The sequence below is a fragment of the Onychomys torridus genome, chromosome 12, assembly GCF_903995425.1.
Source record: "Onychomys torridus chromosome 12, mOncTor1.1, whole genome shotgun sequence".
Classification (NCBI taxonomy): domain Eukaryota; kingdom Metazoa; phylum Chordata; class Mammalia; order Rodentia; family Cricetidae; genus Onychomys; species Onychomys torridus.
The window spans coordinates 38,108,370-38,135,104 of NC_050454.1; the positions used below are offsets into that span (position 1 = coordinate 38,108,370).

Below are 26,735 nucleotides of genomic sequence, written 5' to 3' on the forward strand. Positions count from 1 at the left end.
CCCACTGCCTACCACAGTCATCAGGCCCATAAGCAGTCACACATACTTGCTAGGTATGAATTTGTTCATAGTTCTGGTTCATATATAATACATGTGAAAATATACTATTTTGTATTTTAACTTGAGTATTTCTGTATACTACCTTTAATTTGTCTCTACAACTATCAAAAGTTTCATTACATGGATCGAATCATAAGGGATTTCCCCAGAACTAACTTTTCAAATTTTCTTCAGAACTTCATACTTGAGCACTGCACATATCCCTTCCTCCCATTCCAACTCCTCTTGTGCTCAACCCCCCAAATTCATAACCTCGTTCTCTTAATTACTATTGTTATGCACACACCTCCCACGTCCCCCCCAACACACAGACATACACACACCCTCCATATGAACAGTCACCACATTAGTAACTACACTGTATCACGTAAAGATGCGTTACTTTTATGTTGTGGAATATTACTTCACAGATGTAAAGGTGTGTTACATTTGTTCATGCTTCATTTGTTTTACTATGTAAAGCTATGTTGGCAGCCCAAGAGGCTTTCATAAAATGTCTGTGTTAGGAGACCTCACTCATCTTCAATAACTTTCTAACAGAAAACTAAACAGCAACACTTTCACTTCCTCTCCCAAGTTCTCCTTCTCTAATATGTCCCGGCACTTTCACATATGTACCTACCCACCCCCACACAGGCAAACATACGACATGGTCACACTAAGCAGTAGTATCTACATTAGAAAAAGATAGATTTGGAACTGCTACCTTTTTTCTTAAAGTTCTGACAGTGAGTATACCTAGCATTTTATCTATGTCAGAGATACATACATACATATATATTTTAAGTTATCATTTAAAATTATTAAATTTGTAAGTTTACATTTTAATTTTAAGTCAGTCATCATCTGAAATGTATAAATTAAATATGAAGATGAATACATCAGCACAACTACTTCTTAGCACTGTTAGGACCACAGCACCACTTTACCACTTGGTAAAATCAAAACCCAAATGACGGGACAGGAAAGGCTGCATTACCTTTAGGACGCGTTTGATGGAGCCCAGCACGAAGTTTCTTTCCGGGTGCTTCTTGTTCTGGAGAAGCCAGTCCCGATTTAACACCTTTTCCCCTTCCTCCAACACACATTTCTGGCCTTGGAAATAGGGCTTCTCATAGAGAATCCAGCTGAGCAGACAGAAGCACAAGGGCCTGGTGAACCGACTTCTCTAAGAAAGGGGACTGAGTAGGTCCCAGATCACCGTATGCAGTTTTCAAAGCTAGGTTAGCTCCCGCTATTAGCATGTAATGTTACTTTTGAAATAATAATACCGACTGACATGTTTAAAAATATCTGTGCAAATTAGAAATAAAAATACCGAAAATGTGAGGGGGCTGGAGACATGGCTCAGTACTTAAGGGAACTTGTTGCTCTTGCGGAGGGCCTGACATCAGTTCCCAGAACCCACAAGATGGGTCACAATCATACATAACTCCGGGAACACCCTCCTCTGACCTCCACAGGCACCAGGCATGCATGTGGTGCACCTACATACTTGTGGCAAAGTACTCATGCATATGAAACGAAAACATTATATAAAATTTGAAACACTGTATCACAATAGAGGGCTGAATACGTATTCATGCACAAATACACTTTAATATGTCACATACACAAAACCTTACATTTATATAAAAATAATTTAAAGTCTCCAAGTTATGTTTCTGTCTCAATTTTTCTATCACTGGATACCACAGATCTTTCATGAAGACAGCACTACACCACATTGTTTACAGCCCACATACTAACCAGGGTTAACCTAAACACTAGACACGGAAACTCTGGCTCCAGTATGTCCATAGGGCAGTGTCCATAAGAACAAAGAGGTTTTCCCTCATTTTTAGACCACACTAGGAATTCCTGAGTTATTGAGCATGCCAACTATACAAATGACTCCATGTGGCCTTCACATTCCACAGCTTCCCACAACTCGGAACTCATTTTTTCAAAGCCATGTTTCATTCATCTTGACTTGCAAATCTATTTAGATAATACTACAATTGTAAAATGACATGCATGGTACACATTAGGTCTTGCCATCCATTGCAGGCATTAAGAACTAAAAACAGCCTATGTAGTATGTCACAGTGAATAAAAGGGATGAGTTATAAAACAGTAATAATGTTTCAAATACCCTAGTAAAGTGAGGAAAGAGAATATGACGTTAATAAAGAGTACAAAAAGCACAAATGTAAGAAGTCATGGTTAATTTGAAACACTAGGCTGTAACAGTTCAGAAGGGTTCTTACCAGCCCCTTACAACTTTTATCAGAGCCCCGTTCGGGAAAGACCACGTGGTAGCATCGGGAACATTACAGTAGACCTCTTGTTTATATTTACTTCCGTGGAGATCGTAGATAATCATCTGCAACATACAGTAAACAGAGGTGGGCGGAATGACGCATTTTAAGAATGCATAGCAAAGTTCAAAATGTCACAGAACATAAACAATAAAATTCCCTGCATGAGTGAAGCAAATGTTCGCAGTAATTACTGCAGATGTTCAATCCTTAAATTGAAAAAAAAAAAAAAAAAATTTAAAGCTCTCACTGTCTAAGTCAGTCAAAAGCATTGTCTTCAATTCCACACGCCTTAAAGTAACCAAAGTTTCAGCAATTATATCAGCCCACAAGACAACAACAATATGCTCACCTTCCCAGGCCTTGGGTTGCACCTCAGAGTTTTTGTGTCAACATTCTGAAATAGTAAAAGTGGAAGAACTAAGTGAGATAAAACTGGGGAAGAAATCTATACACACACAGAGTTCATATCTTCCAGCTATAAACCCAATTTGTCACACACTTATTAGATAACCATGCCATGTAGACGAGACTAGAAAAACAAACTGTAAATACAGAAGAAAGTAACATCACGTTCCTGCCTTCAAGGCGTGCACAGCTCGGAGGGGCAAACAGACGATCATGCTCCAATGATGGTTTAAAACGTGGACATGGCCCCAGCAGGGAGCAGAGGCTGTGGGCTAGCGAGGAGGCTCAGAAAGGGTTTCTTGGAATGAGTGGCATTAAGAGAACTTAAAAGAACAGGATTTTAAAGACTGAAAAACTGGAATAAATAACAGCGGGGCAAATATTCCAGGAAGATAGCTGCCTGGATAGTCCCTTGGGTGGAAGAAGGGAAAAGAACAGGAGTGTGGAGAGAAAGCATAAAACACAGAACCCAGATGGTTGTAGCAGTGAAGAGGGTCTGCTGTATTTGATAAGCAGTGAGCACCAGAAAGCCAACATTTCATCTACTACCATCGTTTATTTTAAAATCATCTTGGCTTTTAGGGTAACTGCTCAGTATCTAACTATAACTAAGTTACTAAGGCAATTCAGGGTCAAGATATAGGCCTTAAGGATTCTCTAGAAAGTTCCATGATATTGGGAATGCCAGTAAAGAAAGCTCCAGGCTCAAAGAATAGTCCATGTTAGACATTTGAGTATTTCTAAGCCAAAGAGAAATGTTAACTGAAGCTGAAAGCATTTTTTTTTTCAGCTATAATTTGGCTTTTTATTTTGTTTTTCTTATGAGGCTGCTCAGCACCCTGCTTTGTGAGAAACACTTCAAAGAGGGCATGGTTAAGCAAAGAGGTAAAAAATGTTAATGAACAGAAATTGTCATGACATAAATAAGCTAAATGGAAGCAGCAACTTTATCATACACAGTAACTCAAGAAATTCAGGAAATTACCCCTTCATTTACATTGAAATATTAGCCAGAGACTGTGAAATCACTGGTTTTGATTAATAAGGCCTCTACATTCTAGGCAACTTTGTTTTCTTGTTATTAGCAGATAACTAAAACACATGCTATGTAAAATATGTCATAATCCTCAAGTTCTAAAAACGAACAAACAAAACAAAAACAAAAACAAAAAACGAAACTTATTCCTCAAAGTAACTGGTCTGGGTGTGTACTGGACCCTGTCCTTCTATGCTAGGCGACCTCTCTACCATTGATCTACACACACACACACACACACACACACACACACAGCTCTTTTTATTTCTTTTCTTTTGACACAGGGCCCTTTGCCAGGCTAGCCTAGAACTCGCAATTCTCCTGTCTTAACCTGCTAAGATTCCAGGCCTCCACTACCGTGCTCCTCTCAACCCACGGGCGCATTCTTCATAAGCCTTCAGACAGTCTCACCGCCTAGAGTTCTGCGTCGATAGCTAGAAATCACAGCCACTTACCTCTCTATACAGACTCAATCTGCCTGCGTGGTCTTGGACACGGAAGTATTTGGACACCGGTTCCTGAAAGACGCCACCGAATCGGGGTCCTGAGTCTGAGGAATGAGTCCTAGAAGTCTGCAAGTACTGATGATAGGCGCTCTTCAGAGAGGAGTGCAACCTGGAAGTCAGGTCTGATTTCTGGAGCAGTGGCACCTTTTCTGGCCACAGATTGGAGGTAGCTGGTTCCCTGGACTCCACGTAGGACCTGGGGATGCCAGCGCTTTCCGGGTCATCGTCAGGGTAAAAAGTGATGGAAGGGTCTGCCAAGTGGAAGGTGACACGCTCCCTCCTTCCAGCTCTCAAACCTTTACTTGAAGCTGCTGCTTCCTCCCCCTCCTCCTCCTCCTCCTCCTGCTCCTCCTCCTCCGCCACCTGTCTGTCATCTCCGTCGACATTCCGCTGTAAGCGCTCTGACACCGACTGTAGCAGGGACAGGACGGACGAGGGCTGGTTCGCACTCTCCCTGGATTTCGTGGAGCCGTGGTGACCAGGCGAGACCTCGCTGGACAGCACGTCCTCCTGGGAGCTGTCGTCCTCGTAAATGGGACTCAGGGCCAAGGGGTAAATTTTGTACCTTTTGGCTTCCACTGATAAGAACACGTCCGCACTGTCTCCATCAAATGCCTCGCCCGCTTTACCTTCTTTTTCAAAGTGATGGACCAGGTCGGTTCTGCTCTCAGACCTTTCACATGCTAGGCCAGGCGGGCTGCGGGAGGAGGGCTCGGGAAAGAAGGCAGACTGCGTCCCTCTCGATTCTGCCGGCGCGGACTTGTCCTCCTCCTGCAGGGGCTCCTCGTACAAGATAGTAAAGGAGGCATTCTCTTGTTCATCCTGAGAAACAAAGGCTAAGCTCGACTCCTCCTTTTCATCCATGTAATCCAGATCTCCCCTCTTCGCGCGTACGGCACTAACAGATGCTGTCTTGTTGAGCCTCGCTAGCGTGTCCTCCTCCGGAAAACCTGGCATTGCCGAGGCTGGGTGGCCCTCATGATCCTCCTCACTTAACGCAGGCGATTCATCGCCCCTGAAATGCGAAGCGACTCTGTCAACGTACAGTACCAGTCCGGCCTGCACCGCAGCAGACTGCTCTTCGGCTTCCTCGACGCTCTCCTCCGTGTACCCCGGGGGGCCCTCGTCGCCTTGAGGGAAAGGACACGCGGCCTCCACCCGTGAAATGGTCACCTCTGGTGGTGCTCCCGTGATGGCTTCCTCTGTGGGTGACACGTCGGGGCTCTCAATGCCGCCTCTAGAACTTTCCGGAGCTGTTACTGGCATTTCTAACTTAGAAGGCACGGACTCGGTTGTTCCATCTGACCGTTCAGTAGCTCTCTGGACTCTTTTTTCCAAAATGCCCAAGGAAGAAGGGACTGTCTTGTGGCGTGTGCCTTTCATGTCTAACACAAACGGGGCCGTCCCAGCATTTCTCGGGACATCGTCTGCATCCCTTCGGTAAGTACTTTCCAGCTTCGACACCGGTCTCTCTCTCTTTCCACTAACCCCATCAGTGTCTTTTTGATACACATTCACCACTTCTAACCTAACAGGGATCCATTCAGTTTTGTCAGCATCTCCTTTGGAGTCCTTTGGGTAAATATCTTCCATTTCTAATTCCACAGGCATCGCATCGGTCTTGGCAACCTCGCTTTCCTCATCCTCTTGGTAAGTGTCTTCCATTCCTAATGTGACGGTGGCGGCTTCAGCCTCCGAAGTAATCCCCTCACCATCTTTTTGGCAGATAATTTGCACTTCTGACATAACAGATGCGACCCCTGTCTTTCCCACATCCCCTTCGGCATGTTTTTGGTAAATATTTCCCAGCTCAACTGAAACAGGGGTCACCTCAGTCTTGACGATATCTCCCTCAGCATCCTTTTGATGGATAGTTTTCATTTCTGACATAGCAGGCATCACCTCAGGTTTGCCAGTGTCCCCCTCGCTATCCATCTTATAAGCTTTTTCCATTCCCAAAGTGGCAGGCAATTCCTCAGGTTTTTCCACATGTATCTGAGCATCCACTTGGTATACACCTCCCCTTGTAAGAATGTCAACCTCTGACTCTGCTTTTGCAATGTTCAATTCAGCTTCCTTCTTACATGCTTTCTCTTTATGTGACATAAGAGGGGCTGCTTCATATTTCCTAATATTCAATTCAGCATCCCTTTTACTTAGTTTTCCCATCTCTAACATGGAAGGTATACGCACGATTTTCCCTACATTTACTTCGTTATCCTTTTTGTGTGCTTTTCCTAACTCTGACATCGCAAGGGGTGTGCTTTTACTATGTCCTGGCAAACTCTTTTCAGATATGCATACAAGGCTGTCAGACAGACTGCTTTTGGAGGTGCCAGGCATGTGGACATCATCACTTGCGAACGGAGGCAAGTTTAAATTTAATACAAGAGTTCTAGTATCGTTTGTTGCCATTTTGTGATTATCTACACATTCTGTTTCTGTTGCCTTTTTCCAGTCCTCGCTGACAAATACATGTGGCCACACTCTGTCATCTGACCTTGTATGGAAGATGTCTTCAGCTTGTAAAATAGTCTCTGATTCCTGCAAATTTATAATATCAGACTGTCCAGCTCCACTTACCAAACCTGGGGACTGTTGACAGGGAACAATCTCTCCTTTAATTGACTTGGAGCCACTAACCAAGTTACTTATGGAGGAGAATTTACCTGATACTTTATTTTCACTAATTTCACACGTGCTTTGATTTACTGCCAGTTCTGATACCAAGAACTCCCTAACTATACCACGTGGTTTAACGCCACCACTGTTCAGAATCCTTGAAGTGTTAGCCTGAGGTTCAGAAGCCCAGGTATTTTCAGGATCACTGAAATCATCACTTGTCAAATTTTCTTGGGCTGCAGAAATAACCTCATTGACTAATTCACTGCTCTGTTCTTCTAACAAACAAGATATATTCACACTATCAAAATCAAAAAGGAGACTTGTCTCACCAACTGCAGGTGAGACACTGTCCCTCTCTTCTTCTTTGACTTCTGACATATTTTCCACACTTCTCTCTTCCAAACACTCTTTTGGTTGGATCCCTGTTAACGCCACGTCTGATGGGATCTCTCCTTTCACAGTACCTGGATTCTTTACATCATCTTGGGCTGGATGCTCCTGGCAGGTACCAACCGTATGTCTGGATTTCAGTTCTTCCCTGGCAGAACTGAAAATCTCCTCAATCAATGTATCAGCTTTTGAGAGTAAACCACTTTTGAGTAAAAGTTGGTCATGTGCTCTTCTCCGTGCTTCTGTCTGGTCAGCAGATGCTTCAGAACACTGCTGGCATGAGCTGTTAACTGACACTGGCACCCCAGCAACTGTTCCTGTCTCGGCCTGCGTGGGATTGCCAAAGGAGGCAGTGGTTGGGAAATCAAGAGGTACCTTCCTAGTCTGAGTCCCCAAATATTCCTGACAGGGCATCACTTCTGCCCCTTTTGGGCTGTGCGTCTCTAATTCCAGATAAGAGCTACTATGGTCCAGCTGGTCCGTATCAGAAGCACTTTCACGTGGGAGATTTACAGTAACTTGTAAATAATCAAAATGACTTGGGGGATCATGTGAGTTGACAGCCATGCTATCTCCTTTTGAGTGGCTAGAGGAGGAAGATGTGGTCCCAGCACTCAGGAAAGGAGAGTTTTCTCTGTGAGATGAGGCTTCCCTTTCTGATCTCAACAGAGAGGGCACAGGGAGTGAGCTAGGGGCCTCGGGTGTAAACACGTTTTTCTCCAAATAGGCATCAGAACCCAGAAGAGATGAATATCCTTGTGTGTTGTCAGTTTCTTGGAACTTTGGAGAAATATTATCTGAACTCAGATCTTCCATTTTAGAGACACTAGAACTCTTTCCAGTCATATAAATAGCTAAAGATGGACTGATTATGCACATGTTAGCTTTACAATTCTGTGCTATGGGCCTCGTGGATTCCTCCTCTGGACCACGAGGTACAATCCCAGGCTGATTGCCTTTGAGCAGAGAAGCAGGGTTATCTAGGGTGTCTTTCTCTGTTTCTTGTACACTGTGGCATTGAGAGGAAGAAGAAATCCCAGCCTGGTGATTCTCTTTAAAGCCACCACCTAAACACATCTCTTTAATCTCTTTGTGATGCACTGATTGACCATTCCTGTCCTTTTCAATCTCTAGAGAATTTAATTCTGATAAAACAGTCTCAGCTAGCTCACCTGCAACTGTTAACCGAGAAAAAGAAAGTTCATCCTTAGAAATGTCTCTGGGTTCTGCTTGAGAAACAGAAAGCTTGGGCAAGGCTTTTCCTTTTCTAGAATGCGATGCAACAGGGAAGCTGCTCTGAGCATCATCCTCCACTTGGAGCAGCATTTTAGAAGTTTGGGTTTCCAAGGAAAGATATTCAGACTTCTCTTTGGGGCTACCTGCTTTAGTGTTTGAGGACATTACCTCTGCTTTCTTAGAACCATGAGATGAGACAGAACTGTGGTCCTCCGAGACACCTCCATGCTCGAAGTCCAACAGACCCACCCCAGGTAAATGAGTGCCCATGGTTTCAGGACCTAAAGGAAACTTGCATTTTTCACTATCGGGAAGGGTTTCCCTGGGCTCAACAATTACAGATGCATGCCCAAGGTGAAGGGCAGGATGCGCCCCATCTGCAGCCTCATAATGATTTCCCACAGCTTGACATGTATGAGGATGAGAGAAAATGTTGCCCAGTCCAGTTTCACTGGACAGAGACAGCTCGCTCTTTAAACCGGGGAACCCCAACCTGCAGAGCATGCCAACTCCAGAGGCAACGGTAGGAGGAAGTGAGGCACTGCAATCACAAGTTTTACAGTCAAGGTTTGGAGGTGTCTCAGCATCAGGGAACACGTTGGCTTTTTGTGGATTCTCTATGTATAAAGCAGATTCTGAAGCAGGATTCAGCTCAGGTGCTTTCTCACTTTCTACACATGAGACATCTGCTGACTCACTCATGACTGCTGACTCACTCATGAATTTCACACAACCAGGGTCCTCTTGACTTTTTCCCACACTATGAGTTTTGACATGTAGCACCAAACCAAGCCTTTTGGGTTCTGTTTCACACAGTGGCTCAGGATCTTTGGGTAAGGACTCAATTTTGTCTTCTGGAGCTCTTGTATGACTTAAAGTTGTGGGCTCACCCCCCGAGGCGCCTTCTGTTTCCTGCGTGATTTCTGAAACCACATTTTTCTGCGAGTCTTGGGCAGGTAACTCCTTTCCTTCCTTAACAAGTTCTGAGCCTGTCATGGCACGTCCCTGGAGAGCAGCGGTGCTGGCGTGATTGACATTCTGCCTGCATGGGCTCTCTGCAGCTGGCTTGTCACACTTACTCTCTGGCAACCGTGCATCTTCATGCCTAATTGATTGATTTAGACTTGACGAATTTGTACTTTCCACTTTGCTAATGTCACTCCCATCAGATTTACTACAAGGGAAATCAGAACCAGCAGGTCTCTGAGGCTCAACATGTTCTTCTCTTGGCACTGACATCCCATCATTCATTGTGGCACTGTTTTCTCTCAACGTCTTTTCTGTTGCAGTTTTTCTCTGAAATTCTGGACAAGGGACCCGGCTGCTTTTACTTCCTATACACAACGATGAACATACCAAACTACTGTCAGTAGTTCGTGAGTCAGATTCCCCCACAACAGAGCTGGGGTTAGACACGGAAGAAGGGGAGGCCCAACTTCTCCCAGAACCTCCTCCATGGCTATTTTTATCTAAAATAGTCTTAGATGAAGCAATCTTCAGCCATTCTGGGTTATTTTCCAGATGGCTTTCTATGTTGAGACTTACTTGGCTGCAGCCAGAGACTTCTGAGGGACCTCCAGGCAAACATCCTTTTGTAGCTACCTCTTTGCTGGCTGAGGACAATGGGGCCGTCACAGTGTCCATTATACTTCTAGAGCCAATGTGTGCATGTGTACTTGAGTCAGAGCTTTCATCTTCTCTGTCTAAGTGATTCACACTTTCCAGCACAGTCTGTTGCGTCAAATACTTCCTGATTTGTGTGGGGCCTCGATATGTTGCATATGTTACTGAAGGCTTCTCTGGTTGACCAACAGTGTCTTTTCTGTGAAAAGAGACAGCATGGGTATCAGGCAACATGAGCAATAACAGTATACCAGTAAGTGTGAAGTATATCCTTCAAATACCACGTCCCATGTATTCAATTTTAGAGAATAGTCTGGAAACTTTCGTTATAAAATTTACCTGTTTTATTATAAATCTTGAAGATTTGACAAGCAGGGTGCAATTATCAACTCTGCATTAATGTCTGAGCTCCTCAGAACTGTTCCTTTGCATCTCACTGCATATGTATTTCTAATTGTGGGTAATAATAGAAAGAACACAGAATGACAAACCAAGCCTTGGGTTCTTGTGCTAATCCCCAAACATCCTACCCTAATGGAGCACAATGGCTGTGCTTCATGTTGGTACCATTAAGCTTACATATTACCAATTCCTCCAAGAAATCAGAACACCAGAAGCATCTATGTCTTCATCTTTTCATGTGAATTTGAATGGCAATGCTTTTGTGCACAAGTTGGAGAAGTTTTAGAGAAAAATAAGATGTGTCTGTCACTCAGAGTTAACACTGAATAGGCATTAATTCAATCAACGATAGAATTCTTGGCAATTTTCTCTCACATTAAGTTTTTCAAATACTCAACTTGTAGTAAGTCCTAAATTGCCTGGGTGAATGCAGATGACATAGTGGAGTTCTGGAAGGGCTGGAGGACCAACTGCAGCAGGGAGGTCCCGATGCTCTCACCATCTCACTTGCCGTGAAGAATCTACCTCTAAAAGCTCACACAGAAGCCGGGTTGCTTTGCCGCCCTGTGTAAACACCGTTCCTAGTCTTTTAATTTTTCTCATCAAAGGGAAACTGACCTGGATCCTAAACTCTGAGAAAGAAGCTCATGAATCACCTCTGCCACAAACTGAACCCTTCTACTAAGATGGACATTCAGTCTCTGCTCTTCAAATCCACAGGCCACAGTATTTACCAAATTAAGTTATAAAGAGCTAAGAAGTTTTTTCCCCACTAGTCTATTAACCATCTGAGCGGACAAGGTGCACCATCATCAGCTCTGCATAGTTAAATATTGTACAAAAGATCTAAAAACATGGCATTTGTGTAATGCCTCTTGTGAACTAATGCATGGTTAATAATTATTCTAAATGTTAAGCAACCAACCTCAGACTAATTACCTTATTTGTGATTTACTTTTTATTTTATGTGAATGTAGGTATGTCTGAACATATATATGTACATGTGCCAGGTGAATGCCTATGGACATCAGAGGATGGCTTCAAATCTCGGAAACTGGAGGTATAGGTATTTGTGAACCACCTGGCCTGGGTGCTAGGAAATGAGCTTAGGTTCTCTCCAAGAGCAGCACATGCTCTCCACCACTGAGCCATTCCTTCAGACCCCAATGTCTGGATTCTTAAGAGTGATATTAAAGTGTTTAAGTTCTAAGTTCATATTACAATGTAGGACCCTGAATATAAAGATAAATGGTGGAAATATTCTTTATGTGACTTTTTCATGTAACACCTGTCATAATCTAAAATATTACTAGAAAATCCATATGAAAAGTGGAAAAATCTAGTTAGCATTCCAATACCTTTAAAAATACAGTTCATCTTTACTTTTAAAGCAATGTTAAGGAAGCTAGATTTATCTCAATGATAAAGCCAAGTACCTCTCCTTCAGCATATAAAAACTTCAGCATACATCTTTAATTTTATCTCTCTTAAGTATATCTTAAATTTTAGCTGAACTAATTTATTTCACCTCATATAAATGCTGGCTCCTAAAATCTTACCATGCTGTAACTGTAGACAAGAAAAAAAGTCTGTTCCATTCACTAGTTTTACTGTCCATGAGTTTCAGACAAGATCAAAGAATTATTAAACAAAGTCTGACTTTGCGTAAGGCAGTCTTTCTAAGAAAATTTAAGAAGACACAAACAGGGCCTGGAGGTATGGCACAGTGATTAAGAGCACTTGCTGCTCTGGCAGGAGACCCTGGTTCCATTCTCTGCACCATGTGCAGCTCACAACCACCCTTACGCCAGTCTTGAGGGATCCAACACCCTCTTCTGAATTCTGCAGGGACCAGGCAAGCAAATAGTGCACAGACGTACATGCAAGCAAAATAGTCAGTCATACATACTCAAAGTATTCATATTTGAATATTCATGCAGAATATTCAAAACAGTCACAAGATAAAAACAGACAAAAATAGATAAAGGTAGTATTACTGGCAAATCCCATATCAGCATATGTACGTTTTTCAGAAAATACAAGAACCTTTCAGAACAACATACTAAAATCCAGACATCAGGACAAAGAATAGCTTCTATCAAGTTTTTTTTTTCTTTAAAAGTTACAATGTTACTTAAAACTATATTATCCTTATAAAACTATATATACTTAAAAACTATTTTCAGTAGACTACACCTTTTTTTTTTCCCAAAATATGACCCAAATTCAGAAATGGGTAACCAAAAGAATTTATATGACGTCAATGAAACAGGAAATAATACATAGGAATCAGAGCTTTATTTACCAGGTACAGTAAGTGTAGATAACTTGTAACCAGGTGAACTAGATCTCAAAGCATTTTATCCTGCACAATAATTACAAACTTGTTATAACAATGTCTTGTATAGTTCTGGAGCATTGAAAGGGGAATCAGTATTATACTTTTATTATTTTTAGGACTTTCTGCATTATTTCAACTATGATGACTTTAATGCCTTGGCTTAAAATTCTAACCAGATCATCTTTTGCAGCACCCTGGATGGAAAGACTACATATTTGTAACTCAAGTGTTCATTCATTATATTAAGCAACTGCCATGTTTAAAGCATTGAACATCAAAGTCACAGGCCTAGCTTTATGTGTTATAATTAGTTGCTTCAGTTCTGAGCTGCTATACTGCCATGATTTTTTTTTAAGATTTATTTCTTTATTATGTACACAGAACAGAGTGTCAGATCTCATTTCGATGGCTGTGAGCCACCATGTGGGTGCTGGGAATTGAGCTCAGGACCTCTGGAAAAGCAGTCAATGCTCTTAACCTCTGAGCCATCCCTCCAGCCCCTACTGCCATGATTTAGAGGCTCAGTCGGCCCCCACTGTCTGCTCCCTACACTGTTGTTTCACAGGTTACAGCAGAATCAATAGAGCTGAGTAATGACAAAAACATAAAAGATCCTATTTTCTCATTATTTTTAAGTAAAATGGAGCTGCTAAAAACATGTTTCTTTATCTGGGCATGGTATCCTAGCACTTGGGAACCAGAGGCAGGGATAACTCTGAGTTTGAGGCCAGCCTGGTCTACATAGACAAGGCTAAATTAGTCTCCAAACAAACAAACAAAGTTAAAAGGCTTATCTTTAACAAGCTGAACAGAGAAGCGAGAATTTCATATATGTAATTATGCATGTGATCTACAGCTTATTCTTTATCCAAAAAGTATATGACACCTCCCCCAAATAATAGGAAGAAAGTAAAATACTAAGAGATTACAAGTATATACAAAAACAGGCCTAGATGCCTAAGACATTACTACATCCTATGAATGTTTCCTTAGCCTCTCTATGTGGTGACAGTACATACAGTATGGATACTGTATGTGCTACAGGTTGGATAAACCTGATATTCCTGCTATTTTAGCCAAAGATGTATCATTTACCAAAGAAAATTCTAGCAGCCTGCAAATAACAATCAAGCTTTTAGAAAACGTATTTAATAACTGACTTTGGAAAAATATGACTAAGTTACTCTTGAAGCAATACTGATTTTCCTTCAAAGCACATAGTTAAGCACATTCTCTTTCATGACAGAGATTTTTAACTGTTTTATGTAAAGGAAAGCAATATAACTAACAAAGTTGGTTTTTGGAAAGGAGCTACTTGACCAAATAGCTTTTCATGATGACTGTGAACTGTGAAAAACAAAACCAGTAACAGAAATTAACCAACATGAAGGCACAGGGGCTGTCTCTACTCCTCAGTAGAGCCCTTTGGTTGAATGGCGTAGATGCTTAAAGCCAGTTCTGTCTCCATCAGAGGAGACACTTAGTCAAGGAGGAAAGGAAAAGTACTTGACATAGTCACAACAATATGGGGATGGAAAGTACTCTGTCTAGTATATGTGACTGTAAGAAAAAACAAGTTTACACCTGTTTTTTAATCAAAGAAAGAAAAAATAAAGAAAACAGGGGTTGAAATGCTGCTTAAATTCAAACAAGCCTCTACTTTGTTAGAGCTCTGTAAGAGGTTCATAAACCCAGTTTCATGAATGGAGTTGATTTATTGATTTATTTTTAACTCCTATAATTGGATTCCACCAAAAAAGTAGGAAGAGGAACGAAAAAAAGAAAAGAAAGGGAGGGAGGAAGGGAGGAAGGAAGGAAGGAAAGAAGGCAGGGGGGGGGGGGGGGGGGGAGGGAGAAGACGACACCGGTGTATTGGACTACAGATCTTGACCATTAGTTACTGGGTGCACACTGCCAGTCCTGACTCAGTAGCACTTCACAGTTGGAAACACTCATGTAATGGAATCTTGAATTTCGGATAATTCTTCAACTAAGCCAAATTTAGCACTAATAAGGTGTTAGCACCACCCCCTAAAGGGGCTCAACAAGCCTAGGGACATGTAGAGAATGTATAATATCACATCATCTGGGATTTGGCAGAGAAGACCATTACAGAACACCTTTTCCAAGTCCTTCAGTTAATGAGGACTACCACCCAGGCTCACAAAGCTAGGTCCAAAAACTTAGGGTTTTTTCTTTCTGTTTTTTGCCCAAATAACTTTCAAACTTACTTCGGCGTATCAGCAGTTTCCTGTTCGCTGTCTTGTGTTGTATCCAGAGAAAAGGCATCAGACAGTTCTGAGGAGTTGGACTCTGGTTCGTCCACAGGAAGCACTGGAATCCTCACGGGGCAGCCGACAATCTCCTTCTCCCCGAGGATCCCCTCCTCAGGAAGACCACTGGGAGTCTGTGGGCCTTTCTCGGGTTTATCTTGGTCATCTTTGAAAGAAGATTGCTTAACTTCCCCAAGAGACGACTTTCCAGAGATGTTGAATAAGTTCCCAAGAAAGTGAAAAAAGCTTTCCTTTGGCTGTCGCTCACTCTCTCCTGTTCTGGCATCTGAGGTGGAATTAGAAAGGTCATTTGGCTTCGGGGGATCATCCAGCATTGGAAGAATGGCAGGCTGTTCAGCATGGTTCCCTCTGTCCTCGCCTAGAGGAATCTGAAAACAAACAAACAAACAAAATTTCACATCATCGTCACAGACTAACTGGACAGCTAGCACATGGTGGAGGCCAGGGACACACTTGTGACCCAAACCCTGTGCTTGTTTTTCATGCTGTTTACAACCTTCTTAGACCAGAGTCTGTGCCGCTTAAACAAAGCTGCATATTAGCATCACAAAGGGGGACATGTGGCACTCCAACACCCCAAACAGGAGTAACCAGTCTAGGTTTGGAGGAGATGGCAGCAGAGGTTGCAACTCGGTGATGCTTCTTAGAGGAAGCAAACCCCTGAAGGAAGCCTAAAAGTTGACTATGGAATGTTTGTCTGCCTGCCTCTCCCTGTGTGCATAGTGAGGTATTAGCCTTTAAGGAGTTTACTATAACTGGAAATTAGTGAGGATGGAAAACTGAGAAGAATAAGAATGGAGGTAGGGACAGACCACGGCAAAGCTTACAGGCACTCAAATATGCCCTTGACCACTGTCGAGCTAGAGGGGACTGCTTCAAACGCTCAGTCACTAGACATATAAACCCACCCTGACTGTATCATTTCAGCATGGTATTAATTCATGAGGCTGTTGAGGTATGTAAAACTCTTCCCCTAGGTGGTCAAGAAAGACAGTGACATGGTACACCAATTCAGAGTAAAGGCCCACTGAGACCCTTTATGGTAAAACATCCAGTCCTGTCAGGGAATTACATGCAAAAGAAGGGACGCACTGGGCATTCTTTGAAGACACTGACCATTTTCAGAGGCATTTTACCTGCTCCAAATTCAACTGTCAGTAAAGCATACAAACATTCATGTGAACAGCTCAAGCTAAGATTAAGCCAGGAGAGCAAAGAATGTGCTGGCATTTCACCTTACACTCTGCCAGGATGCCAAAAGCTTTAAGCAAATGTGCCAACTCACCCTGCCTCCCAAACATGCTTGCTCACACACATAGTTGCATACTTGGAAATGGAATGCACACCCAAAAGTATCTGTCACTCACCATGCTCAAGAGGCCTCATAAAAAGAAACCTCAAGTGTGAGTCAGGAAAAGATCAGAAGATCAAGGTAAAAACACCCTAGGGGAACTGCAGGGTCACATGACAAAGTTTTGCAAGAAGCTGGTCTTCAAGACAGCATAATTGTGTGTCATTTGTTCACCTCTGCCCACGTTATAATCCATGCCCAGCTTTAAAAAAGGGCATTCCACTAACTACTCATTGTTATTATTCCTAGTCACTTCCCAGCTACTGACTGCACACACTCTGTCCAGGAGTCAGGCAAAATGTCCTCCGTTTTCCCTGTGCAGCAGGAGAGCACGTAATCTATGCACAAGCGTGGCGTAGCTCCTTAAACCCATATACACATGCCCAAGGTGACCTACAAAAGCAGTCTCCACCCGCTCCCCAACTCTCTCTTCCACACTTCCCTTTTCACTAGGCCTATTTACTCTCGTTCCCCCTTTCCCTTCCCTAATAAAACTCTTATAGTGGGTTCCGTTGTACCTCATATTTTCTCACACCTGGTAAATAACACCTAACATTGGTGCTGTGACCAAGTAGGCCCTCCCGGGGCCCTGTGCCAAGATCCTGAACTGAGGTTGGTTCATCCACAGCTGCCCACCTTCCATCTGAAGGGCGATGCACAATATCGGCTTAACCAGTCAGCATAAGCAGGTCCCTTAACCAGTCAGTGTAAACAGGTCCATGCACCCCTGGGGGCAACCATTGATTGTCCAGTGTCCTTCTGGTGTCGTTGGAACTGGGGGTAGCCCCGTCCACGGTCTTCATCAGCTACAGTTGCCCCCCTATGGCTGACTTCCACCCTCAGCCATTGCCCACCACTGTAGTCTGAGGTCTCCTTTTCATTCTTTTCTTGTCTCTTGGACCCTCATCCTCGGCTGCTGGCCCAGCCTCGCTCATTGCTTGACAGGACACTGAGCGACTTGTGCCATTAATCAATCCTCGCTTGATCTCTGGGACGCCGGAGATATTGTAGCCATTGGGTCTCATTTATCTTTTTTTTTTTTTTTCTCTCTGCCACAGTCATGGAAAACAAGGCTTCCAATCCCCAAAGCCCCACAACTCCTCTGGGATACCTTTTGGAAACCCTCAAACCTTTCAGCTTAATGCCTTACTTAAAGACTTCTAAGCTTATCCACCTCTGCACTAAAAAATGGCCAAAATATCCCTTAGATAACAATAAAAAATGGCCACCTAATAGCTCATTAGACCCCAATATTTTACAGGAATTATCTAACGCCTGTCAGCAAATGGGCAAATAAAAAGAATTACCTTACATCTAGGCATCAAATCCTCTCTCTGATTCCTACTCACCTGCCTACGTGCTCCTAGCTATGCACCCCAAACCAGAGGAACCTCTTACTACTACTTTAGACCCTGCTAGTGAACCCCCGCCATTCCCACCTCCCACTCCTCCTCCTTCCTCTTCGGCTCCTCCAGCCCCTTCCTCGCCTCCAGTACAGTCCTCTCTCCATCGGCTCTTTCATCCTAATAGTCAATCTCTGTCTCCGTTTGTCACAGCTCACCTACAGCCTACCTCTGAGGACTTACAGTTCTTAACAACCATTACTGCCTCTTGTAAAATTTGCCAAAAGTTAGATCCCAATTCTAATAGTGGAGCCAACCTTTCCCCACTCACCAGCCTGGAGGCTCCCTTCCAGGGACTGACTGGCAGCTCGATTTTATCCATATGCCCCCTGTCAGATGAATTAAATATCTTCTAGTGCTCGTCGATTCCTTCTCAAGCTGGGTGGAGGCATTTCTGGTTTTTAATAAACGGGCTCAGACAGTTGCTGACCTCCTTCTCCGGGAGATCACCCCCCCCCCCCCCCCCCCGATTTGGAATCCCTGCTTCTCTCCAGTCTGATAATGGCCCAGAGATCACCTCCCAGATTTCCCAAACCTTATCTAAGGCTCCTAACATCCTTTGGCCTGTCCGTATCCCTCACCATCCTCAGTCCTCAGGGAAGGTGGGATGGACCGACCGCTCTTTAAAAAACATTCTTAGTAAGATGTCACAGGAACTTCACCTTGACTGGGTAAAATTATTACCTCTGGTTCTTCTCAGGCTCCGGGCTCTTCCCAAGCAACCCCTCTCCATCACCATTCAAACTCATGTAGAGGAGTCCAGTTCTAACCCCTCCCTGAACACCTGCTCACCTCCTTGCTCTATCATTTCCGTTCCCTCCTATGGAATTTTGCCGACCATTCCCTACCCCAGCCATGTGACAACCCCTGCCCACCCTGAATCAACATTGGGGATCAGGTCCTTCTTTCCCCTCCAGGGCAGCACCCCTCACTCCTTTCCCCCTAAATAGCAGGGACCCTTCAAAGTAATTCTTGTAACCCCCACAGCTGCTGCGCTCAAGGGCTTCCCCCACTGGATTCATCTCTCCTGCCTGAAGCCTTTTACCCTACCCCCCACCCCAGGGCAATTACTCCTCATACTCGGTGACACAAACAGGGCCCTGCTTGCTCTCTTAAGTACCAGAGGACACCAGGATCAACTGCCTTGTCTCCAATTCCAGAAGAACGAGGTTTCATCCCACAACCATACTCAATCCCACCAGATTGGGGATTGGGAACCTCATGTGTCTTGTCTTCCTGACTCCCCTTCCAAATTCTCCTGTCCCTACTGATCACATCCTGCTTCATCATTTTCTCTTCCCTGTCTCTAATAACATATTCACATTTCTAATTAACTCAGCTAACTGTTACAGGACCAATGTCAGCCATAGAGCCAGAGGCGCAAGGACCAACAAATATACCCAGGCAGTAAGAAACAGTAACACTTCAGAGGTATTCACACCCCCAGACTTAAAAGGGTCTAGACTCTCTGGAAAAACAAAACCAAAAAAAAAAAAAAAAAAAAGCCAGACTTTAATATAACAATTTATTATTATTAAATTCCCTCAGCAATCAGTCACCCATGTCTCCTGGATGCTGAAATGATACCTTGGTAATGAAAGGAAATAGGTGCCTTAAGGTTCCTCTCAGGTGAAGATAAAAAGCCTAGTTGGTAATAATAAAAAAATAAAGCATGTTCCAGATTTCTTTCTTGCCATATGACTTTTCATCATATAACTTTTAACACTAACCAATAAAATTCTGATAGAGTACTAAACACTATAATATCATGGCTACCAGCTCAGTATTTTAAATTCCCTTTGGCTGCTGCTTTTTTTATTTTATTTTATTTTTTAATTTAATTTTTTATTTTTTTGGTTTTTTGAGACAGGGTTTTTCTGTGCAGCTTTGCGCCTTTCCTGGAACTTACTTGGTAGCCCAGGCTAGCCTTGAACTCACAGAGACCCGCCCGCCTCTGCCCCCCAAGTGCTGGGATTTAAAGGCGTGTGCCAACACCGCCAGGTGGCTGCTTCTTAATATGCTTAAAATTTGTCTCCTTTGTAAACTTAAAAACTCCTTCTGAGCTCCAGAGTCAGCTTGGACCCACCTGGACAGGTCAGAACCACTTCAGATAAGTATCATTCAAACTTTCCTGGACCCCCCCCCCTTCATCTCATCTTCCCTTCCCCCCCAAAAAAAAAATTTTTTTTTTTTTCCCTTAAACTTCTCTTCTGCCTCACCGGAACCTTGTCAGATCCAAGCAATAATGGATGTGATTCCACAGGGCTAAAAACAGCAGCGAAGACAATCAGCTACCTCAGAACGCCTGGTTACCTCAAGACAGGCCACCTCCCGTGCCCCAAAATTAACAGACACCCACCGAGTCAGCTGGAAACAGTTCCAGGAGACACAGTGCCCCCATTCCTGTTCACCTGCCACCCCTAACCCCCCACTTTTTATAATCACAGAAAGTGTGGAATGTTATCATTCTTAGTCACTTCCCAGCTACACGACTGCACACGTGCTGTCCCAGCAGTCAGGCAAAATGCTTAATCACTCCAGGGCCTTATGTCCTATGTAACCCATGTGCACTGTGGTCATGTAATCTGTGCGCAGTGTGATCACGTAATCTCTGCGCATGCGTGGCAACAGCTACATACACACATATAGGCATGCACGAGGTGACCCATAAAAGCAGGCTCCACCCACTCCCCAACTCTCCTGCACCTCCCTTTTCGGTAGGCCTATTCACATATTCCCGCATTTCCCTGCCCTAATAAAACTAATAGTGGGTTCTGTTGTACCTGGAGCTTTCCCTCACGCCCAGTAAATAACACCGACAAAACACTTATCAAATATACTATGAGGCATTAAAAATAATGTTCACATATGATGAGCAAAATGATTTCAAGTCAGTATTTTAAGTTGGCCGCCTTAGAAGTAAGGTTGGGTTTTTTGTTTTGTTTTTTGTCAGTTGTTGTTTTTTCTTTTTTTTTTTTTTTGTAACAACATTTTTCTATTATTATATCAAGTTAGGATTAGATATAACTTGTAAGTCTCTACTGTTGGAATATACCAGCCTTTCAGAGTCTCTGCAAGGCTCGCCTTCTACAGGTTTCATCTGCAAGTTAACCCCACATTTCCACCTCCCATACTCACCCTTGTTCATCCTACAGCCCCTCATTAGGTTAGTGGAGCCTGGCCTCAACCGCCTCATAATTTGGCAAAAGACATGCTAGTTCGCTCACATATATCAAAGACATTTTTTTTTTTTTTTTTTTTGTCCTTTGACTACTTCATTTAATTTGTTCTAATTTCTGAGCAGGCTATTTCTCCCTGGGTCAAAATAAGCCAGCACTGAGCGTCTGATTCATGCCTTGCTGTAACTAGCTTGAATGACTGCTCTCCACTCATGGCCACTTGAAGAAGGTGAACTATGGACAACTGAATATTATTAAAATGCTTTCGATTCACAAATGAATCAATGCTTGATTCTCTTCATTTTCTATTTTCAGCTTCTAGGATTTCAGCAATGTCTTTAAATGTCTCAGTTGCTTAACTTTCCCCTCATAATCTTCTGAGAATTTTTTTCTCAGTAATTAGAAGATTCTCAACAAGAAGAGAGTTTCTAAATCTGGAAACAAATGTGAACAAGCAAGAACATTTAACTGAAACACCTACAATAAAATCTGCATTTCTATAGTTAAAATTTCAAGCCTGATCTAAAGCAGCTGTTCTCTGCCATGGGCCTGGAAAACAATGAAGCTAGGCCAACCACAGGCTCTCATTAGGTGGGGCCCACTTCCTTCTGCCAATAGGCCTGTTTACCATTGTTCTGAGGAGACAAGAGGAAAAAAAAAAAAGCACTCAGATTCAAGCAAACAATAACAAACATTTATTCCAGTTATACACAAAGATAGTTATTCCACACATAAAATATAACTGCAAAGAGGACGGCATGTGTTTTTAGAATTCTTTTCCTTTTTTTCTTTTTAACATAGTAGGCTGTGATGTTGTGTGTCTTTAAGTTCATCCGTCTACATACAGTCTGCTCCATGTTAGTACTGGTTAAGACTCACTTGGCTAGGGTCTTCCCGGAACGGACAACTGAACCAGATGTTGACCACTGGGGGTGGGGGAGACGTCTAGAAAAGGGAGGCACACAGTGGAGGGCCTAATTAACTTGAGGAGGGATAGAGGTGCACTGTCTAAAGAAAACATTTCAGCTTGCCAGATCCAAGGTATGACATGGGAAATGTGAACGATGTGCACCACATGATGAGTGTGGTGGAAGGCTAAAGGGCAGAAGGGAAAGGGACCAATGCCAGAGCCAAGGTTGGGATAAAAGACTAAAAGTCATGACAAGAGAAGATGTCAGGGAAATCTGTGGAGAACAAAGTCGGAGTTGTTCCCTCCAGGATATTGGTCTCCAGACCCAGGACAAAGTAACTCCAAAAGCAGAAGGGAGTAAGGAATGCCAAGACCACAGGCAGACTATAACCAGATGGGGACCATCCCCTGACAGATCTCCCGGGAATTGTTCATTTACTCTTCCTTCTGTCTAGACCATCTTCCCTTGGTTATCTATAACTCAGCCCTCAACTCCGTCAGAACTCTGGTACAGGTCTGGCCATCACCCTCTATATTAATTAGCTAAGTCCTGCACACTACACCTACCTAATTCTTTTCTCTACCTTTATCCTTCTGTTCACTAGTAAACACACACACACACACACACACACACACACAAATTTACTTCCTTTACAAAATAAAACCCACAAATGTAGAAAGCTCTGTTTCACTTGGGGGACCATTTCTAGGTACACCAAAACATGTCTAAGAGGTGCTCAGATTTTTGTTGGAATGCAGAGGGTGAGCAGATTGTGAAAATCATTCAGCATCCAACTATTCAGTTGCAATTGCTCAGAAGTCTGTGAGCCCATTTCAAACTCAAGGTGCTAGGCAGTGAGTAAGCCACAACGAAACAGGAAAAGCCACAACACAGAAGGGAATCTTTGAGGCCTCAAACCAGGAAGAATGACAACCGGTCTCTTGGGTTCCAAGACAGAACTGGCTTTTCAGAAATTCCTGTTGTTTCGGGGGGAGCTCCGCACTTGTGGGAAAGGCAAGGCTGGAAGGTTCCAGAAGAAAAGTAAAAAGTGATGGGACAAAGTGGGCAATTCCTAATAGTTCCAATAAAGGGGAAGTGTTAGCCTTAGAGAGGTGTAGGAACACTCCTCTTCCAAGTAAAGGACAGTGCTGGAGCCGGGACAACCCTGTGCGGAGAGTTCTCTAAGTACAAGTGGTTCTGATACCAGGAACAGGATGGGGGAGGAGGATCAAAAAGAGGGGCTCGGGCGAAGCTGGGACTTGGGCTCCCCAAATGAAGACCACTTGGAAAAATACTTCTGGAGCATGCAACCCTAACTCAGCAACAGGTGAGCAAAAGATCAGTTAGTTCGAGGTAAGCTTTAAAGTATTCATTTATTAAAAAAAATAACAAATAGGGCACTAAGTTTGGGTCTGGCCAAGAATATATACTCAAATTTCTGTCATTGTGGAAGCCGCATTCTAGTGACCCAAGAAATTAATAATCTAATCAGCAATGTCATCTTACTTAAAAGCCTCAGCAGGTGGGAGGGCAACATCAACATACTGACTAGGATCTTGAGGATGTCAGGACTGTCGCCAAATAAAGACACTGAGTGGGAAAGAGGAGGGGCAGGTGACTCTTCCTACAGCACTTGCTCGGTCCTCCTATCCACACAGCTACGGCCTTTTTTGCACATAAGGACAGCCCTCAGAACACTAGCCAGCTCCTCTGCACCCTCAACCCCAGGGGTCTACACTCACTTCTGCTCCACCTCTGGGCCATCCTGACTCTGCCTCTTGATCTCAGGCAAACAAACACAAGTGTCCACTCATACCTTTGCATCTTTGCACCTCCTACCCCACCGATATAGCGGGGTCCATCATACCAATTCTCCAGCCTCGGGACAGCCTCCTTCCGTCAATTCTTACTTTCTTTCCGTTCTCGAATTTTCATCCTCTCTACTCAGCTGTTAGGGACAGCCAGGACCTTCAAATCCTTTCTTGATCCTTGGATACTCTCCACTGATCTCTAGTCATCCCTCCCTGGCCATGGGAAATGCAGTTTATCTTTTCCACACTGCCAAAAAATCTCGGTTTAAAACGAGGCAGGGCTTCACCAGGAAGTTTTTCCAACCCTTTTCCCAGTCCTTAGACTAAGCATCCGGAATCCATTCACACTTGGATTCTGCATTCTATCTGAAGGTCATTCCCTGATAGTCTGCACTTAGCCTCTCCTCTACCTGCATGGTGGCCTCTGGCCTACTTCTTTCTCTAGCTCTGCGCGCAAGGAGGAAAGAGAGGCGACCCCTCCCCTCACATGGACTCCTCCACTGGGCACCAGTTCACCATCCCTGGTATCTTCTTGGGGAGCCCAGTCACTCAATTACCATTTAGTAAGCCTCTACACCAAGCAGAAGTCTGTGTCGAGACACAATGAGATTCTCTTCTCTCCTTAGCACCAGCATCCTTAAGAAGAAGGCATCACTAACCCTGACACTAACCTCTCCTTTCCCTATCACAATCCCTGCCTTGCATCCCTGCAAGCTGACCTGTTGTCCAGTCATGCTCTGACCATGCTTCCTTCCTCAAAGACACTGTCCCATGTGCTAACTTAGTGGCCTTGTTTCCCTCTGAGTAGAGATGATACACATCTGCAGGAAGAAGCCGGAGACGCTGACTCTGGCTTCTGTAACATCACTCGACAGGTCCCTTCCTCTCTCACTACTCTCCTCATACCCTTCCAGGTCACCTCCTGTAGCTGTCTCTCATACACAGCATTTGCCTCCTCCGAGTCCCACCTGGAAGCGCAGTGCTTTGATGCACTCACTCCCTGTGAGATCGCATTTTCCATGAACTCAATCCATCAGGTGACCCTCAAATTTGTATCCTCGGCAGCTCAAATCCCTGAGGTATGAGCCTGTACATCAGACTGTCTCCCAGGCGCCTCTTTCCACCTCCTGGACGCTTCACCAAAACCTTAAAGGCAACAACACTTCTGGAAGTGAACCGGACCATTTTGTACCTTCGCTGTCCCATTTTCTCTGAGCTACAGAATCTTCCCATCGTGTACCCTCTGGGAGGAAAAGAACATCAGAGAATTGTGGGTCGGACCCCAAGCTCAGGAAAACACGTTAGGGTACAGGCACGAGGGTGCACTTTGCCACAGACAATGAAATGAGTAAAAGGAAAAAAAGAAATATGGGGAAAGCCATTTCTTCCTATTATAGTGTAGAGATTTCTCCAGTTTGAAGAGTCAAATGCTCTATAATTAACGTTCGACCCTTTAGGGCAAGGTACTCACACATATCTAGAGTGTATACATACTTCAGACTCAGTTTTCATGTTAATAAAATGCTTTGTAACAATGTAGCAACCTCCTAGATCTACAACAGGTTCAAACCAGCTACCTGACAACATACCCAGGAACTCAGAGATCCCAAGGTCCCAGACCTGCACAGCCAGGCCAATAGGCTTAGTCTCCTGCAATGCCTTTGTCCATCAGGAGAGCAGGGTGACAAAGTGCCTTCTCTATCCAGGCACCTTCACAAAAGCAGTGAAGAGGCAAGGGCCCTGATTTCAAGGTGAATTCATTCCATCATACCTTCCTGCATGCATTCCATCTAAGAGCCAAGCAGAATTAGGTTTCTAACAGCCAATTTCTATACTATTTAACCAAAACACATCACCAGCCTTTTGAGAGAAACATTTATGTTTAAGTCACACTTTTTATGGCAAGAAAGCAAGATTTTTCCAAGTATCTCTTATGACCAGTGTGGCACAGTGCTTTAGACACCGTCTCGATCTGCTCTAAAACACATCTATGAAATGAGTGATGAGCACCCTACAACAGATCAGTAAGCCACAGTTCAGAGTGGCTGAGAACATCCTCCAAGTTACAAAACCACACTACAGGAGATGTGGGACTTATGCCCAGATGTTTGGTTCCGAAGACAATGCTCTTTCCATCATCAACACATGTCATTTAAAAACTTCTCCAAGGACGTGTTACAGTTGGCAGGGCCTGGAAGGCTCCAGGGGACCCCACCATGAACTGGGAGTTCTGCTTTAATCTGTCTACACAGGGTGTTTCAGGGATGATTACAGTTGAGGCAAAAAAGTGTTCCCACGCTCGAAAGAGATGTTTCACAATGTTTATATTAAATCAATATGATATTGCTATTATCTCAATGGCTAGGAATAGAAAAGATAGCAAACTTTTATTAAGGCAACAGTGTTTTGCAAAATTAGTTCAGTAACTGAGTCTCTCTTACTAGGGAAACACCACTTCAGCCATGCAGGAAAGATGGGCTACATACACAAGAAATCTTATAATATGCACAAACTGATATAGTCACTGTATATGCCACAAAGATGACTCAGCAGGCGAAGGAATTTGCCACCAAATCCCATGACCTGAGTTCCATCTCTGGAGCCCATGTGGTGGAAAGAAGGAACCAACTCCTGGAAGTTACCCTCTAATCACCACACTTGCACCACAGCACATGTATGCACACACACACACACACACACACACACACACACACACACACGTGCCACTTACATGCTGTGTAGATCTTCCTATATATCTAACATTGTTAGCTACTTTCAATTCTTGCATTCAAGTCCCAGTCAGATAATTCTCCCCACTTCCCAGTCCATACTCCAAATAAAATCACACACACACACACA

General features: G+C 43.6%; 1 protein-coding gene across 1 annotated transcript in view; it reads right to left on the bottom strand.

Moving 5' to 3' along the window:
• The window catches only part of Crybg3 (crystallin beta-gamma domain containing 3), a 107,928-nt gene that overhangs the window by 53,200 nt on the left and 27,993 nt on the right, over positions 1-26,735 (bottom strand). Inside the window, exons 3-7 of the mRNA XM_036203484.1 lie at positions 15,159-15,589; positions 4,260-10,383; positions 2,713-2,757; positions 2,310-2,425; positions 1,040-1,187 (exon numbers count right to left, since the gene is read on the bottom strand). Of these exons, the coding sequence (XP_036059377.1) occupies positions 1,040-1,187; positions 2,310-2,425; positions 2,713-2,757; positions 4,260-10,383; positions 15,159-15,589 (6,864 nt within the window). The remainder of the gene's footprint in view (positions 1-1,039; positions 1,188-2,309; positions 2,426-2,712; positions 2,758-4,259; positions 10,384-15,158; positions 15,590-26,735) is intronic.